Source organism: Phyllobates terribilis, unplaced genomic scaffold, assembly GCF_046119375.1.
Source record: "Phyllobates terribilis strain yellow unplaced genomic scaffold, ASM4611937v1 Scaffold_1__5_contigs__length_1240528914, whole genome shotgun sequence".
Lineage (NCBI taxonomy): Eukaryota > Metazoa > Chordata > Amphibia > Anura > Dendrobatidae > Phyllobates > Phyllobates terribilis.
Genome location: NW_027362761.1, coordinates 492,960,173 through 492,976,788, shown reverse-complemented (window position 1 = coordinate 492,976,788; position 16,616 = coordinate 492,960,173). Strand labels below are relative to the sequence as shown.

The 16,616-nt window shown below is 41.6% G+C and overlaps 1 protein-coding gene across 4 annotated transcripts in view; it reads right to left on the bottom strand.

Moving 5' to 3' along the window:
- The window catches only part of IQGAP2 (IQ motif containing GTPase activating protein 2), a 366,951-nt gene that overhangs the window by 120,553 nt on the left and 229,782 nt on the right, over positions 1-16,616 (bottom strand). For 3 of the 4 annotated variants that reach the window (XM_073680151.1, XM_073680153.1, XM_073680152.1), the window contains 5 exons: positions 8,465-8,532; positions 7,825-7,938; positions 4,782-4,960; positions 3,136-3,223; positions 1,561-1,724 (listed from right to left, as the gene is read on the bottom strand). In XM_073680151.1, the coding sequence (XP_073536252.1) occupies positions 1,561-1,724; positions 3,136-3,223; positions 4,782-4,960; positions 7,825-7,938; positions 8,465-8,532 (613 nt within the window). The remainder of the gene's footprint in view (positions 1-1,560; positions 1,725-3,135; positions 3,224-4,781; positions 4,961-7,824; positions 7,939-8,464; positions 8,533-16,616) is intronic. The other variant, XM_073680154.1, reaches the window with a different exon arrangement.

Sequence of the window (16,616 nt, the reverse complement as noted above, 5' to 3'; positions counted from 1 at the left end):
ACCTGACATCTGATACCTGCTGCTCAATCTGTGGGCAGTATGTATCAGGCACTGGTTGTACAAACACAGCCACGTACGTAATTTTTGACTCTGAAACACTGTAGCGTTTCTGAGAAAAACCTATTTTAACAGTCGCTGGAAACCGAGCTGCGCAGCAGACTAGTCAGACACGCAGTTCCCTGAAGGCTTCTCCTTGCCCGCTGCCCTTGATTGACAGGTCTCTGCCTATGTGCATGTGTCAATCCAGGGCAGCGGGTGGGGAAAGGCCGTTTGGGACCTACCTGTCCTACTAGTCTACCGCATGGCTCGGTCCCTGGCGACTATTAAGGTATGTTTTTCTCTGAAACTCAGCGGGACTTCCCCTATTCCGTCTTTTAGGAGCACATCAAAAATAGTACCATGATTCTTTTCCAAGTCAGGTAGTGGTCATGTTTTATGAAGTATGCTGGAACATTAGAAATTAATTAAAAGGAACATTGCAGGCAAAACAGCGGTTAGTCACCCGAGTATTAGCACTGCTGAATGGGACAAATTGTGTCCATATATTCTAATAACAATCATCCTGTAAGTCTGTGGATTCTGGAGCAAATAACAATCCGATTTTTCTGATGTGTATTTACTCCATGGGAACATACTCTATTGCCAGAAGTATTTCTTTAAAAGAAATGTATCATCAAATACCCATTGTTTAAATCAGTTTTTGTTGTATTATATGCATTTTTACTAATTTTTGTTAACGTTTTTTTTTTTTTTTTTTCTCTTCAGTTCACAATCTATATTAAAAAAATAAAATTCTTAATCTAGCAATTTTCACACTGGGATTAGTTTAGACTGATACTTCATATCCATTCAAGAAGCCTTTTTAGCAGTCCATCATTATCAGAGTCAGGATTACAATGACAGGCAACATAATAAATAGCCAATAACACCGGATCCATCATTCTCAATAGGCGATGTCACAGCCTCCGTTCACCATAATCTTTTACACACGCTCATTACATGCTTCGATACTTCGTGTCTGAGTCAGTCTATTGCTGCTAATTTACATGTGAATTTCTTGAAAGAAGAGTCTAGAAAAGCCACAGTCCCCAGTGAGAAAATTGCAAGATTTCTAATTTTTATTTATAATACAAATTTTATGTGATATGGGAAAAATAAAACATTGCCTATTTTTTTTTAGAAATACATTTAAATCAATATTTGATTTATACAATAGGTCTTATTCTGATGACACATTCCCTTTAAAGAGACAGTGACAAAAAGTATTACATTAACAGGGTACAAAGGAATATGAAATAAAATCCATTGGGAACCTCAGATTCCTCATTGCTAAAGGAAAAGAATAGCAGAGCTCATATTTGGTAAGTACCGTATGCAGCCAGTGCATCATCGCCGGGTTAGCTGCACATGCAAAGGGCATTAATATAACATTTCACATTACCATCCATAACCTCGGATTGAAACAAACACGACATTATTTTCAGCAACAGGCAAATAGCAAGGAAGACGTGCAGCATGTTAATGGATGATGGGCATGATGATCTCGGATGTCGCCATTACCTGCGTTTTCTGGTCTTTAGCGATACACAACTGAGACAGGTACCAGGGTGAATTTTGTGGCTGAACATCAAAAAGGCTCAGCATAGCCATCATCAGAGCCTGTAATAATCCCGCCTCATCATTCCTGTCAATGGCCTCATTTACTTGGACTAAGGCTACATTAGCTGAAACAAAAGACAGGCTTACAAAATGGCAACGGTTATTCACAAGATCTTCTCATTACATCCCCATATTATAATAAACCGGGAGCATCTTCTCTTAGAAAACGGCATCATGTGGTTCCTCCGTTATTTCCCCTAGACAATAATTCATTGACAACTGGGTGTTACCACTCACCTTGTCCCCAACACAGCACCAGGCTGAAAATGTCAGATTATATTGGAACATAGTTTATTGACAAGGGGAATGGTAAGCTCAGTTTTCAATTTAATTTGACGTTTCCAGGAGGCATAAAAGAGGAACTTCACAATACAGATCATCTAAAAAACAGCATTTTCTCCTAGATTAAAAAAAAATTGCTAATAAATACAATTCTTTAGAGCTATTCTCTTAGTCTATCTGTTCAGCCATTTCTTAAGGAGATTGTTTGATTTAAAAAAAAAATCCTATAAAAGATAATAGTGGGAGTCCTCCTTTTAGAACGCTTATTTATTATCTGGAAGGATATTTCTTTGGTTTGGATAACACAAAGGTGGCTTTTGAGTTTAGTGTGAACTTGTGTAATACTTCATTTCTCCTGCGGAGGTGCTGTTGGATTACTGAACACTTTCTGCTTGATTTCTCTATAGGTTACAAGTGATTTCTTATTTCTTTTTTGATAACCTGAAGGAAAAGCAAACGGCTTAACAAAATTTTAAAAGGATTTGTTCTGGATTTTAAGAAAGTGACCTTAGAGCAGAATTTTGCATACCCTCCAAATCATCAACTACTGTCATTCCATAGGTCAACACCGATCCTTCAGTAATGAGGTCAAGTACCTCATTCACGAGGACAAAGCAGCCAATCACCGACCACAGCAATCACATGTCGTAGATTTGCCTAAGCAGTGATTGGCAGCAGCGGTCATGTGATTTATATATGTGATCTCAGCAGTGCAGGATTAGATGGAAGCACAGAGCAGCAGCGAGCGTTCAGTGGAGGATCTAACACGTGTAATGAATATTTTTGCATTTTATAGTATTTTTTGCTCTTTTGGCACTTCACTAAAATCCTGGACATCACGTGCACCATTTACGACCGCAAAAAGACTTCTATTTATTGGCGAATCTTTTCAGTTTAGAAGGAAATGCTCTGGCTCAATGATTTGGTATTTTGTATGTAGGTTGAACACAACGTGTGTTATTACAGAGGGCTAAGAACGTTGAGGTTTTAAGCAAGGAGCAAGAATATTAGGCAGGTCAGCAAGCCGCGGGAAGCGTCCTTTATAGCTGCAGGTTAAATAGAAGCCAGTGCAGGGCAGTAATAACTCGTGCAACAAAACGGTACAATCACCCGACTATTTCTTCCGTCATTCAAATCCCATCCGCGGCTGCACTCGCATTCACTGAACGTGTCCCTGTGGAATGAGCTACTTACTGTTAACCTTATTAACGTGGCCTTGTATCTCCGCCTGAGTGAGCAGCTCTTCATAGACGTCTCGCTCGTCTTCAGAAATACTATTGTTCTGTGAAAGCAGCGCAGTCATTAACAATGCTGGTTAAACACTAACGTATCGCGGATCTACAGGGTGTAATAACAGTAATGACTGCAGAACGAGAGCAAATGCTAAACATATTAGAAATAGTCAGTATGTTGATGGAAAATTCATTAGTACTGAATGAATTCAAAAAACAAAACAAACTATCTTGTGATTAAAAAAAAAAAGGGGTTTTACTTTATTTTTATTTCGGGAACTGCATCACTCTTGTCGATTAAATAGGGCTTAGCTGGCATAGCCAAACAAAAAACATGGAACTGCAATACCAGACACAGCCTGTGCACAAAAGTGCCGCTGTTTCTGGGAAAAAAAAAATTGTACATCCCCTTAAATGAAGTAGGGAGTTGTGCATATTCCCGCTCTATACTTTATTTTTTTTTATAGGAATTGCTCCCTGTGGAATATTGTCATGTACATGGAAGAATTGACTGGTACATTCTGTAGCTCTGAAGGGAACCTGTCAGCAGGTTTTTGCTATGTAATCTGAAGACAGCATGAGGTAGGGGTTAAAACACAGGTTTCAGCAAAGCCTCTCTTATTGTCACGGGTGTGTCAGAAGTGACAGACAGTCACTCTGCAGTGGGTTGCAGGATATCTCTACATTTGGCATTACAGACATCTTCTTAGAGGCTATCTCTAGGACCCAGCAGCTACCTTCCTCTGGCTAATGAACACCCTTTCTGGTTGTATAAATACCTGGTGTGTACAGAGGGAGGTGTCGGCGATATTCATTACTACTTGTGAGGCTTTAGCAAGAGCAGTACTTCGTCCTCTCTGGAGCTTGAGGCCGTGTGAGCATTTGTCTGGAGTTTGTCTAAAGTAAAGCAATTTCCCCGTTTGCCCACCCCTGTTGTCTATAGTGTTTAGTGGAGATGGACTAGTGCTCATCTCCTCCCTTCCCTAGCCTTAGCCATACGCCAGGGAAAGACAGGGCGAGGCACGTGTGCGGCGATTGGTGAAAAGCCAATACAGGGACTGTAGTTGAGACAGGGTGACACTAGATTTACCTAGGAGGTCTCCACTTCCCCCTTTCTCTAGAGTCTGGGCTCCCTTTCCCTCTTCCCTTTGTGTTGCAATAAATCTTTCCCACACCTTGCATAACACTTATCAAGCTTAGAGGTTTTGTTTGCTTATAATGATTGTTTTAGCACCTGTAGCTTATCATTGCTGTGCCTCCTGGTCTGACACGCCCCCTCCTGTGATAGGCAGCTCACTGACTATAGACAATGTACATACAGAGAAACTGGTGTGGGCGAGGTTAGCTGTGGTGTGGGCAGGGTTAGCTTTCTCAGCTCTGCTTCATTACTAAATCTAAAAGCTCTGATTGTGTGAGAATGGCTGCACCCAGTAATCTAAGTGATACATCATTGGATTCAGGGTCTCTTTGCCTACATCAGGCTGCTCTCAGATGAGGTAACAAAAACCTGCTGACAGATTCCCTTTAAGACTGGTTGAAATTATGAAAATCCAGAAATGATAAGTAAGAGAAACAGAACTCTAAGAGGAATTGGAACCCATTATTTACCTTTAATTTTGCATTATCCTCTTTTATTTTCTTGGCTTGGTAGAGCTCGTCGTGATACTGTTGGTCAAATCCCTCGGCTACATTTAACAGCATGGCATTTGGGTTCCTCATGGTCACCATCGTCTGGCTGGCTGCTCCCTTATCCACAGCTTCATTAATTGCAATTACAGCTGCATGTACTAAAAAACAAAATAAAAAAATAAACATGCTAAAAAGTAATTCTATAATGGTTTACTCCTTACTGTGCCATGGTCCCCTCTGTGAATGAAGCAGTAGTGCAGGACTGTTACTATCTATGGTAGTGGTGGTCAGGCAGGCGCACTTACCAATGACCCATGGCAGTATAGTAATGAATGGAGTGGAGGACACATGTCAGGGTAACCAACCGTCCAGAAACTACAGGACAGTCCGTACAAATACGGCACCTTTTTGAACTGTCCGTAAAAAAAATAAGGCATTTTTTGTTTGAAGGTGAAGAAAGTTATACAGATTATGACGGTAAATCTCAGCATTTTACAGTGAAAGCAGCTGATTTCTCTTATCAGAATTATGGGCTATAGACCTGGATCACTTATAATCACAATGATTTATTATGGTTTTCCAATGTATCTGTAAAAAATATTGTCTGACCGTGATTTTTTGAAAAGCTGTCCAGAAAAAATAAAAAGTGAAGTTGGCAACCCTGGCACATGTGCATTAACTCTTCATTCACACAGGGGACTTCATCACCTCCATTCTTGTGATCACTGGGGATTTCAGCAGAGATCAAGCATATAAGATCGATCCTGTGGATAGGTGATAAATCTAGTTTAAGGAACAGCTACTGCTCTGTATCAACTTCTATATGTATGTATATATAATATATATATACATACATACATACACACATATATATATATGTGTGTGGCCCAGTAAATCTTCCTACAAGTTACACATTAACAAAAAAAAAAAACAACTCCAGAAAATAAAAACATTTTCCTATAAAGCTGTGGAAATGTCAGGTGGATACACCGGACTATAAAGCGTGTGTGTGGATACAAAGTGGCCACCTTCTTAGGTTGATAGGCAACCATGTAAATTGGTTTGCTTACAGCCACAGATCATGTTCATTAAAGGGTTATTCCCAAGATAGTAAGTTCATTCATCAGATTGGAGGGTAATTTACTGATCGCTGGGGGTCTGACCGCATGGACCGCCACTGATCCTTAAAACAGGGCTTGAATGGAGCGGATAAAGTGCATGCTCAACTTCCACTCCATTCTATAGGACTCGCATAATGGAGCACTATACAGACTTTCTCAAGGAGTCTCAAAGAGCAGAAGTAGACCCGCATTCTTGGGATTCCTGGGGGCCCCAGTGATTAGTAACTTATTATCTTGGGAATATCCCTTTGAAGGGGTTTTTCGAGATTGAGAAAAATTTCTGCAGTCACATGCAGACTAGATTCTCATCCAAATCTCTCAATGCTCTACTGAGATAAGCAGATAAGAATCTAGTCAGCTCGTGATAGATCGCCAGTAGTGATGAGCGAGCGTGCTCGTTTAACTCTTTCGCCGTGCACGCTCGGGTGCTTTCCGAGTATCTTCGGCGTGCTCGTATATTAAGTTCGAATCCCAGCGTCTGCATGATTTATGACTTGTTAGTCAGCCTCCACACATTGTGAGGATTCCCTAGCAAACAGGCAATCTCTGCATGTGTTGGGGCTGACTAAGCCATAAATCATACAGACGCAGGGACTCGAACATAATATATGAGCACGCCGAAGATACTGGGTAAGCACCCGAGCATGCTTGGCGAAAGGGTTAAACGAGCATGCTCGCTCATCACTAATCGCCAGGATGCAAATTGTGAACTGGAGATCATGTGACAAATGAGAGGAATCCTGCACTGTCACGAATCACTGTCAGTAAATTAACTCAATCCCACAAAACCTCTTTGAATGGAGCCTATAATCAGAAAATGACCTATTGGTTAAATAAGGTTTCTGTATTACATGGATTTCTATAAAAAAAATAATACTACTTTTGGCAACTTTTTTTTTTTTATTTTTTTTAAATATTACGATTTGTATTACAAAAAAAGAAAAAGAAAGTAATCCTGCAGTTTTCACACTTTGCCACTAGGGCTTTTTTTTAATAGACTCTTACCTTCCTGTTATTCCAGGAAAAGTTTACCGCATGGTTACATGAACCCATGATCAGGAAAGAGTGTACTTATGAACGCTTACTCACCAATTATAATTATCAGCCCATGTAAATGGTTAAGACTAGCTCAAAGGATGAAAATCCAGAACTAATCAGTGAGAGAATGATAACTATAATATCAGAGGCAGGATTACAGTGACAGGTAACACCGCTATACACAGATGATAACATAGGAATTATCAATCACTATAGGTGATGTCACAGCAGACCTGCTCCCCCTCTCTTCGCAATGACCTTTGCACATGCTCATTAGATGCTTCAGTACAAAATATAGAGTCGGAATCCAACCACTGTGGCTAAGTACATGTGTTATTTCCTAAAACAACTGAAAGTTAAAGCCTAAATAAGCTTCAGTGACCTGTGTGAAAATCGCAAGACTTCTTTTTTTATTCGTTTTATACAAAAAAATTGCCAAAAAATGTTTTAAAAATACAAAGAACACAAAACCCTGATTTAAACAATGGGTCATTTTCTGATGACACGTTCCCTTTAAGGAGTTTTAAGAACTGTTAACTACAATGGGAAACTCACATAGAAAAACAAAAAAGAGATAATATCTGGAAAGACGCTGATAAACTACATTTCAGTCAGGAACGCTAATGATTTGGCAGATTTACTCACTTTGTTTTTCTTTGTTAAAATAATTACGCAAATAATTAAAAGGGAAAAAAACACAATATTTCATTACATTACTTCTACCTAAAACACAGAAGAATGGGAAATCCTAATGTCACCCCCATATTGCTATGACCACTGTTATCACTAGAGGGCGCCAGAAGGTAATATCCAACAATGCACTGACAATTATATGAGAGGGATCAAGTAATGATGACACTTACAGGCGGCTTCATCCACTGACAGTTCGGTAGCGAGAATCCCTCCAATTTTGCTGAATGATGGCATCTGGATCCCATACTTTTCCAGCTCTTTCCTCATGTTACTGATCTCTTCCTCTAAATGCCAAATAAAGGTGATTAGTACAATAGAAATACTACTATATCATGCAATTTCTATAATCAGCACTTTCCAAAAAGTTTCTCAAAAAGGTTTCATAACTTTACAAAGACTAATGTAGGCTGAAAATTACAGGGGGCCAATAGTAATTGGAAATGAGCTACGGTAATACGGCTTGGATGAAACTTCATTAGAAAATACATATGATGGGGTTATGAAGAGCTCAGATGAGAGCAGGGTGAGAAATAAGATCTAAGATCTTCTAAAGATCTACAGTAAATCCCTTTCCATGCATCAAAACCTAAAAATATCACTTCCAGGAGGCATAATGTGATGCCCTGCACTCCAATGTAAAATGCGTAATATAACCCCCCCATCTACTGTGCACCATTTCCAATACTCATGTCTTCTTATGCGGTGGTGGGGCTTTTGGGCATCGTCAGACACCAAAGCCCAGGTCCAATATTTATCTCTAAAACTTCTAGCGACTTCCCTTTGGTTAGGATGTCTACTGAGTTTGGTTACCTGTGAAGTCTACTTTGCCCAGTAGATCTTGTATCTGAGGGGCAATGCCGAGCTTAAACAGGTATAAACTGCAATAAAGAATATATAACAGTTAGAAACAAGATGGCAAACAACATGGATTGTATGACAAGAACCTTGGTATATCCAATGTTTATATACTTACAGTCTATAAATTTTAGACAAAAGACCTTCGGAAACCACTAATACTCATCAGGGACGCAAACATTGGGGCAAATTTAGTAACTGAAATGAGCCAAAAAATAGATGCATATGGCGAACCAATGTGCAGGTTTTAGATTATTTTACACCTATTTAGTATCTTATCTAGAGAACTTCCAAAAGATCTGTCACCAGATTTCACAAAGTAAACTGCACACAAAAGTAAGAATGCTTTAATATGAAAGTATTAATAATTCATTGGTATCAATTAATAAAATGCAAAGTAACTGAACAGGAGAAAAATCGAAATCAAATCAATATTTTGGGTGACCGCCCTGTGTCTTCAGAGCAGCATCACTTCTTCTAGGGACACTTGCAGACAGCTTTTGAAGGAACTCCACAGGGATTTTTTTCCAGATCTTCTGTGGATGTAGCTTTGTGCAGATCCTTTTGGCTCTTCATGTAATTCCAGACAGACTCAATGTTGAGAACAGAGCTCTGTGGGGGCCATATCATCACTTCCAGGACTCCTTGGCTCTTCTTAACATAGATGATGATAGTTCTTGATAATAATGGCTGTATGTTTGGGGTCGTTGTCCTGCTGCAGAGTAAATTTGGAGCCAGATACTTACCTGATGATATCGCGTGATGGATGAATATCTGTCTGCATTTCTCAGCATTGAGGAGAAGTAATCTTGACCAAATCAAAGGGAACTTCCACTATGCTTCACTGTTGCCAGCAGACGCCCTTTGGCTGTCTGTTATAGCCACATATTTGACATTTTGACTCCTCAGTCCAGAACACCTGTCCAGAGCACATATGTCTATACCAATGTTCCTATGTTTTTTCTGCATAGATCAGTCACTTGGCCTTGTTTCCATGTTGAAGGTATGGTTTTTTGGCCTCCATTCTTGATGAAGGCCACTTTTGACCAGACTTCCCTGAAAAATGCATGGGTGCAGCTGGGTCCTACTTGTTGCTGACTGTTCTGAGCTGACGGTACTGCTGGACATCTGCCAATTTCAAAGGGAAATAAACATGATGTGTCTTTCATTGGTTGCATCTAGCTTCCTTGGCTGACCACTGCGTCTACAGTCCTCAACTTGACTATTTCTTGATGACCTCATTGCCGAGAGATCCAGGATGATATTTATCTATCATGCAATAACTTGAGGGGGCCATCAACCAACGACACCAAGCATACAATGTTATTAAGAACTATCTTCAGCGTAAAGAAGAAGAAGGAGTCCTGGAAGTGATGATCCCCCCCCCCCTCCACAAAGCCCTGATCTCATCATCATATCCAAGTGGTATTAGAAACAAAAAGATTTGCATAAGCATTCATTCACAGAAGATCAATGGTTATTTCTCCAAGATGTTTGGAACATCCTCACTGTGAGTACCTTCAAAAACTGCAAGTGTACCTAGAACTGATGCTTTGATGCCATTTTAAAGGCAAAGGGAGGTCACACCAAATATTGATTTAATATAGATTTCTCTTTTGTTCATTCACTTTGCCAATTGATAAAAATTAATTAACACTTTTTTTCCACATCCCCTAAAACTTGGACCATTAGACTGTTAAACTCTTAGACCTCAATGAGACTAGTTTAATTGCTTTGAAAATCCATGTCAGAAAGGCTGTATAATGCTTTGTGAGTTTCCCTGTCTGATAGTAACATGAGCGTATAGTTAGAGTCATAAAATACTAATTTTAATTTGAAGATTATACAGCCATTCTGACATTAATTTTAAAGTAAGTGCATCAGCATGATCAGTTCTAAGGGATCTAATAAAAATGTATGCAGTCTGTATTGTGAAATCTGGTGACTGATCGGCTTTAAAGAGTAACTAGACTTTGTTTTTATTTATTTAGTGGAGGAACAGTCACTGCAAAGTTAGGAATCTTTGTAATGTACTCAATCACCTCATTTTGCTTCTCTTTCGCTCAAAATCTATACTGAAAGGGCCATTTTGACTGCCTTGCTCATGCGCTTAGAGTAGCTGTTTTGAACTTATGTTCTATCAGATATCCGTTCTTTTGGGTTAGCTTCTCTGTGCCCCGACATCATGATCAAACGGGGAGAGTGTTTGTAAATCGTGACCGAGTCTGGGGTAGGGGGTGCAGAGAAACTCACCCAAAAAAACAGATATCTGATAGAACATAAAGTTCAAAACAGCTACTCTAAGCGCATGAAGAAGGCAGTCAAAACAGACCTTACAGCATGGAGTTAGAGAGAAAAGGAAGCCAGATAAGTTAATAGAGTACATTACAAAGACTCATAACTTTGCATTGAGTGATCAATAATTACATTTTATTAAAAAAAAAAATACTTGTTACTGTAAGTACACTATGATCAGCAATTATCCACTAGAGGGCAGTACAGCTATGCAATATTCATATCATCTGTTTTCATAAGTTTGAGCACTCACATTTCGCTCTTCTCTTTGGTGCACAATGGAGAATACAAAACAGTGGACTTGTTTAGGGCTATTTTGAATTTACATGGTTTCATTTCAAGTATTAGACAATGAGGAGAGATTTGGCACAGAAAACTCAGCAAAAGTGAATTGAGATTTCAACAGATTGCTCCAAAGGAACAAAGGTTTGTTGGCATTTCTTTGTGATGTAGTGCTTGAAACAGATTAAGTCTTGTAAAAAAAAGTTTGAGAGTCACTATTTATTCTTCGATGCCCGAGTGCTCTGTATAAATAGCAAGTGTGTGGGTGAGAATTCCTCTTAAAGTATGAGATGGGCATATCCCTTTAAAAGTATGGTAGACGCAGTCCCACCAACAGGACCCTCATATATCTCTAGAACATGGCCTTGGCAGCACCTTGTGAATGGAGAGGTGGTCAGAATTCCCTTAAACATTCTCACATCTCTCCATTCAATTGTAAGGGAATTCCCACCACTTCTGCAGTCACAGCTGTGCACGATATGGACATGTTGTTGGGTCCTGCATCAAAAATACATTTATGGCAAATCCTATGGATGTGCCATAAATGTACTAGATGATAAAGCTTCATTAAAAAACAGCCTGTAAACTGCGCCTCATTAATTATATTCAAGCTGAAATCCAGGATGTTTTCCGCTTTACAGATTTACGTAGCAATCATAAATTCCCTACAGCAGAGCATACAAAGTATGTGGCCCCTCCTGCTGCTAAAGGAAAGCATAGCTCCATCCATGCATTCACCAGACTCCAGGACCCATTGAAGCACAGACAGGCAAGAAACGGCCGTCGTCCGTCCCATGTGCTTCACTTTCCCTCCCCTGCAGCCAGTTTTAATATGTCTTGAATAAAAAAGTGGGATTTTAAATAGGACCAGAGAGTGCAACTGTTTTTCTTTTTTTTGCAACCATCCATAGGTTCACCAAACATCTACCAGTGGTAGAGGGCGCACTCCAATCTATTCCAATTGGGGTAGAAGGTACACTATACCCAAATTCTGTACAACTAGAAGAGGTATGCCTGTGGTAGAGGGCGCACTACCCAAATTCTGTACGAACAGAAGAGATATGCCAGAGCTGGAGGTCACACTATCCAAATTCTATCCCATTAGATGTATGCCAGGATAGAGGACACTGTATCCAAATTCTGTCCAACTAGAACAGGTATGTTCCAGGGGCAGAGGGTGTATTCTATCCAAATTCTGTACGACAAGAAAAGATATGCCAGGGTTAGAGGGTGTATTCTATCCAAATTCTGTACGACCAGAAGGGTTATGCCAGGGTTAGAGGGTGTATTCTATCCAAATTCTGCACGACCAGAAGGGGTATGCCAGGGGTAGAGGGCGTATTCTATCCTAATTCTGTACGACCAGAAGGGGTATGCCAGGGTTAGAGGGTGTATTCTATTCAAATTCTGTACGACCAGAAGGGGTATAGGGCGTATTCTATCCAAATTCTGTACGACGAAAAGGGCTATGCCAGGGGTAGAGGGTGTATTCTATCCAAATTCTGTACGACCAGAAGGGGTATGCCAGGGGTAGAGGGCGTATTCTATCCAAATTCTGTACGACCAGAAGGGGTATGCCAGGGGTAGAGGGCGTATTCTATCCAAATTCTGTACAACCAGAAGGGGTATGCCAGGGGTAGAGGGTGTATTCTATCCAAATTCTGTACGACAAGAAAAGATATGCCAGGGGTAGAGGGTGTATTCTATCCAAATTCTGTACGACCAGAAGGGGTATGCCAGGGTTAGAGGGTGTATTCTATCCAAATTCTGTACGACCAGAAGGGGTATGCCAGGGGTAGAGGGCGTATTCTATCCAAATTCTGTACGACCAGAAGGGGTATGCCAGGGTTAGAGGGTGTATTCTATCCAAATTCTGTACGACCAGAAGGGGTAGGCCAGGGTTAGAGGGTGTATTCTATCCAAATTCTGTACGACCAGAAGGGGTAGGCCAGGGTTAGAGGGTGTATTCTATCCAAATTCTGTACGACCAGAAGGGGTATGCCAGGGGTAGAGGGCGTATTCTATCCAAATTCTGTACGACCAGAAGGGGTATGCCAGGGGTAGAGGGCGTATTCTATCCAAATTCTGTACAACCAGAAGGGGTATGCCAGGGTTAGAGGGTGCATTCTATCCAAATTCTGTACGACCAGAAGGGGTATGCCAGGGGTAGAGGGTGTATTCTATCCAAATTCTGTACGACCAGAAGGGGTATAGGGCGTATTCTATCCAAATTCTGTACGACGAAAAGGGCTATGCCAGGGGTAGAGGGTGTATTCTATCCAAATTCTGTACGACCAGAAGGGGTATGCCAGGGGTAGAGGGCGTATTCTATCCAAATTCTGTACGACCAGAAGGGGTATGCCAGGGGTAGAGGGCGTATTCTATCCAAATTCTGTACGACCAGAAGGGGTATGCCAGGGTTAGAGGGTGTATTCTATCCAAATTCTGTACGACCAGAAGGGGTAGGCCAGGGTTAGAGGGTGTATTCTATCCAAATTCTGTACGACCAGAAGGGGTAGGCCAGGGTTAGAGGGTGTATTCTATCCAAATTCTGTACGACCAGAAGGGGTATGCCAGGGGTAGAGGGCGTATTCTATCCAAATTCTGTACAACCAGAAGGGGTATGCCAGGGTTAGAGGGTGCATTCTATCCAAATTCTGTACGACCAGAAGGGGTATGCCAGGGGTAGAGGGTGTATTCTATGCAAATTCTGTACGACCAGAAGGGGTATGCCAGGGGTAGAGGGTGTATTCTATCCAAATTCTGTACGACAAGAAAAGATATGCCAGGGGTAGAGGGTGTATTCTATCCAAATTCTGTACGACCAGAAGGGGTATGCCAGGGTTAGAGGGTGTATTCTATCCAAATTCTGTACGACCAGAAGGGGTATGCCAGGGTTAGAGGGTGTATTCTATCCAAATTCTGTACGACCAGAAGGGGTATGCCAGGGGTAGAGGGCGTATTCTATCCAAATTCTGTACGACCAGAAGGGGTATGCCAGGGTTAGAGGGTGTATTCTATCCAAATTCTGTACGACCAGAAGGGGTATGCCAGGGTTAGAGGGTGTATTCTATCCAAATTCTGTACGACCAGAAGGGGTAGGCCAGGGTTAGAGGGTGTATTCTATCCAAATTCTGTACAACCAGAAGGGGTATGCCAGGGGTAGAGGGCGTATTCTATCCAATTTCTGTACAACCAGAAGGGGTATGCCAGGGTTAGAGGGTGCATTCTATCCAAATTCTGTACAACCAGAAGGGGTATGCCAGGGGTAGAGGGTGTATTCTATGCAAATTCTGTACAACCAGAAGGGGTATGCCAGGGGTAGAGGGTGTATTCTATCCAAATTCTGTACGACAAGAAAAGATATGCCAGGGGTAGAGGGTGTATTCTATCCAAATTCTGTACGACCAGAAGGGGTATGCCAGGGTTAGAGGGTGTATTCTATCCAAATTCTGTACGACCAGAAGGGGTAGGCCAGGGTTAGAGGGTGTATTCTATCCAAATTCTGTACGACCAGAAGGGGTAGGCCAGGGTTAGAGGGTGTATTCTATCCAAATTCTGTACGACCAGAAGGGGTATGCCAGGGGTAGAGGGCGTATTCTATCCAAATTCTGTACAACCAGAAGGGGTATGCCAGGGTTAGAGGGTGCATTCTATCCAAATTCTGTACGACCAGAAGGGGTATGCCAGGGGTAGAGGGTGTATTCTATGCAAATTCTGTACGACCAGAAGGGGTATGCCAGGGGTAGAGGGTGTATTCTATCCAAATTCTGTACGACAAGAAAAGATATGCCAGGGGTAGAGGGTGTATTCTATCCAAATTCTGTACGACCAGAAGGGGTATGCCAGGGTTAGAGGGTGTATTCTATCCAAATTCTGTACGACCAGAAGGGGTATGCCAGGGTTAGAGGGTGTATTCTATCCAAATTCTGTACGACCAGAAGGGGTATGCCAGGGGTAGAGGGCGTATTCTATCCAAATTCTGTACGACCAGAAGGGGTATGCCAGGGTTAGAGGGTGTATTCTATCCAAATTCTGTACGACCAGAAGGGGTAGGCCAGGGTTAGAGGGTGTATTCTATCCAAATTCTGTACGACCAGAAGGGGTAGGCCAGGGTTAGAGGGTGTATTCTATCCAAATTCTGTACAACCAGAAGGGGTATGCCAGGGGTAGAGGGCGTATTCTATCCAAATTCTGTACAACCAGAAGGGGTATGCCAGGGTTAGAGGGTGCATTCTATCCAAATTCTGTACAACCAGAAGGGGTATGCCAGGGGTAGAGGGTGTATTCTATGCAAATTCTGTACGACCAGAAGGGGTATGCCAGGGGTAGAGGGTGTATTCTATCCAAATTCTGTACGACAAGAAAAGATATGCCAGGGGTAGAGGGTGTATTCTATCCAAATTCTGTACGACCAGAAGGGGTATGCCAGGGTTAGAGGGTGTATTCTATCCAAATTCTGTACGACCAGAAGGGGTATGCCAGGGGTAGAGGGCGTATTCTATCCAAATTCTGTACGACCAGAAGGGGTATGCCAGGGTTAGAGGGTGTATTCTATCCAAATTCTGTACGACCAGAAGGGGTATGCCAGGGTTAGAGGGTGTATTGTATCCAAATTCTGTACGACAAGAAAAGACATGCCAGGGGTAGAGGGTGTATTCTATCCAAATTCTGTACGACCAGAAGGGGTATGCCAGGGGTAGAGGGTGTATTCTATCCAAATTCTGTACGACAAGAAAAGATATGCCAGGGTTAGAGGGTGTATTCTATCCAAATTCTGTACGACCAGAAGGGGTATGCCAGGGTTAGAGGGTGTATTGTATCCAAATTCTGTACGACAAGAAAAGATATGCCAGGGGTAGAGGGTGTATTCTATCCAAATTCTGTACGACCAGAAGGGGTATGCCAGGGGTAGAGGGTGTATTGTATCCAAATTCTGTACGACAAGAAAAGATATGCCAGGGGTAGAGGGTGTATTCTATCCAAATTCTGTACGACCAGAAGGGGTATGCCAGGGTTAAAGGGTGTATTCTATCCAAATTCTGTACGACCAGAAGGGGTATGCCAGGGTTAGAGGGTGTATTCTATCCAAATTCTGTACGACCAGAAGGGGTATGCCAGGGGTAGAGGGCGTATTCTATCCAAATTCTGTACGACCAGAAGGGGTATGCCAGGGTTAGAGGGTGTATTCTATCCAAATTCTGTACGACCAGAAGGGGTATGCCAGGGTTAGAGGGTGTATTCTATTCAGCTTCTGTACAACAAGAAAAGATATGCCAGGGTTAGAGGGCACACTGTATCCAAATCTGGTCTTATAGAATAGGTATGTGCCAGTGGTAGAGAGTATACTCTATCCAAATTCTGTACAAATAGAAGATTTATGACAGTGGTTTGGCACACTGTATCCAAATACTGGGCGACTAGAAGAGATATAATACCAGGGGTAGTGGCCACCCTCTATCCAAATTCTGTTCAACTAGAATAAAGGCAAAGGCAACTATAGATGAATTGTAAATGTCAGAACACATAA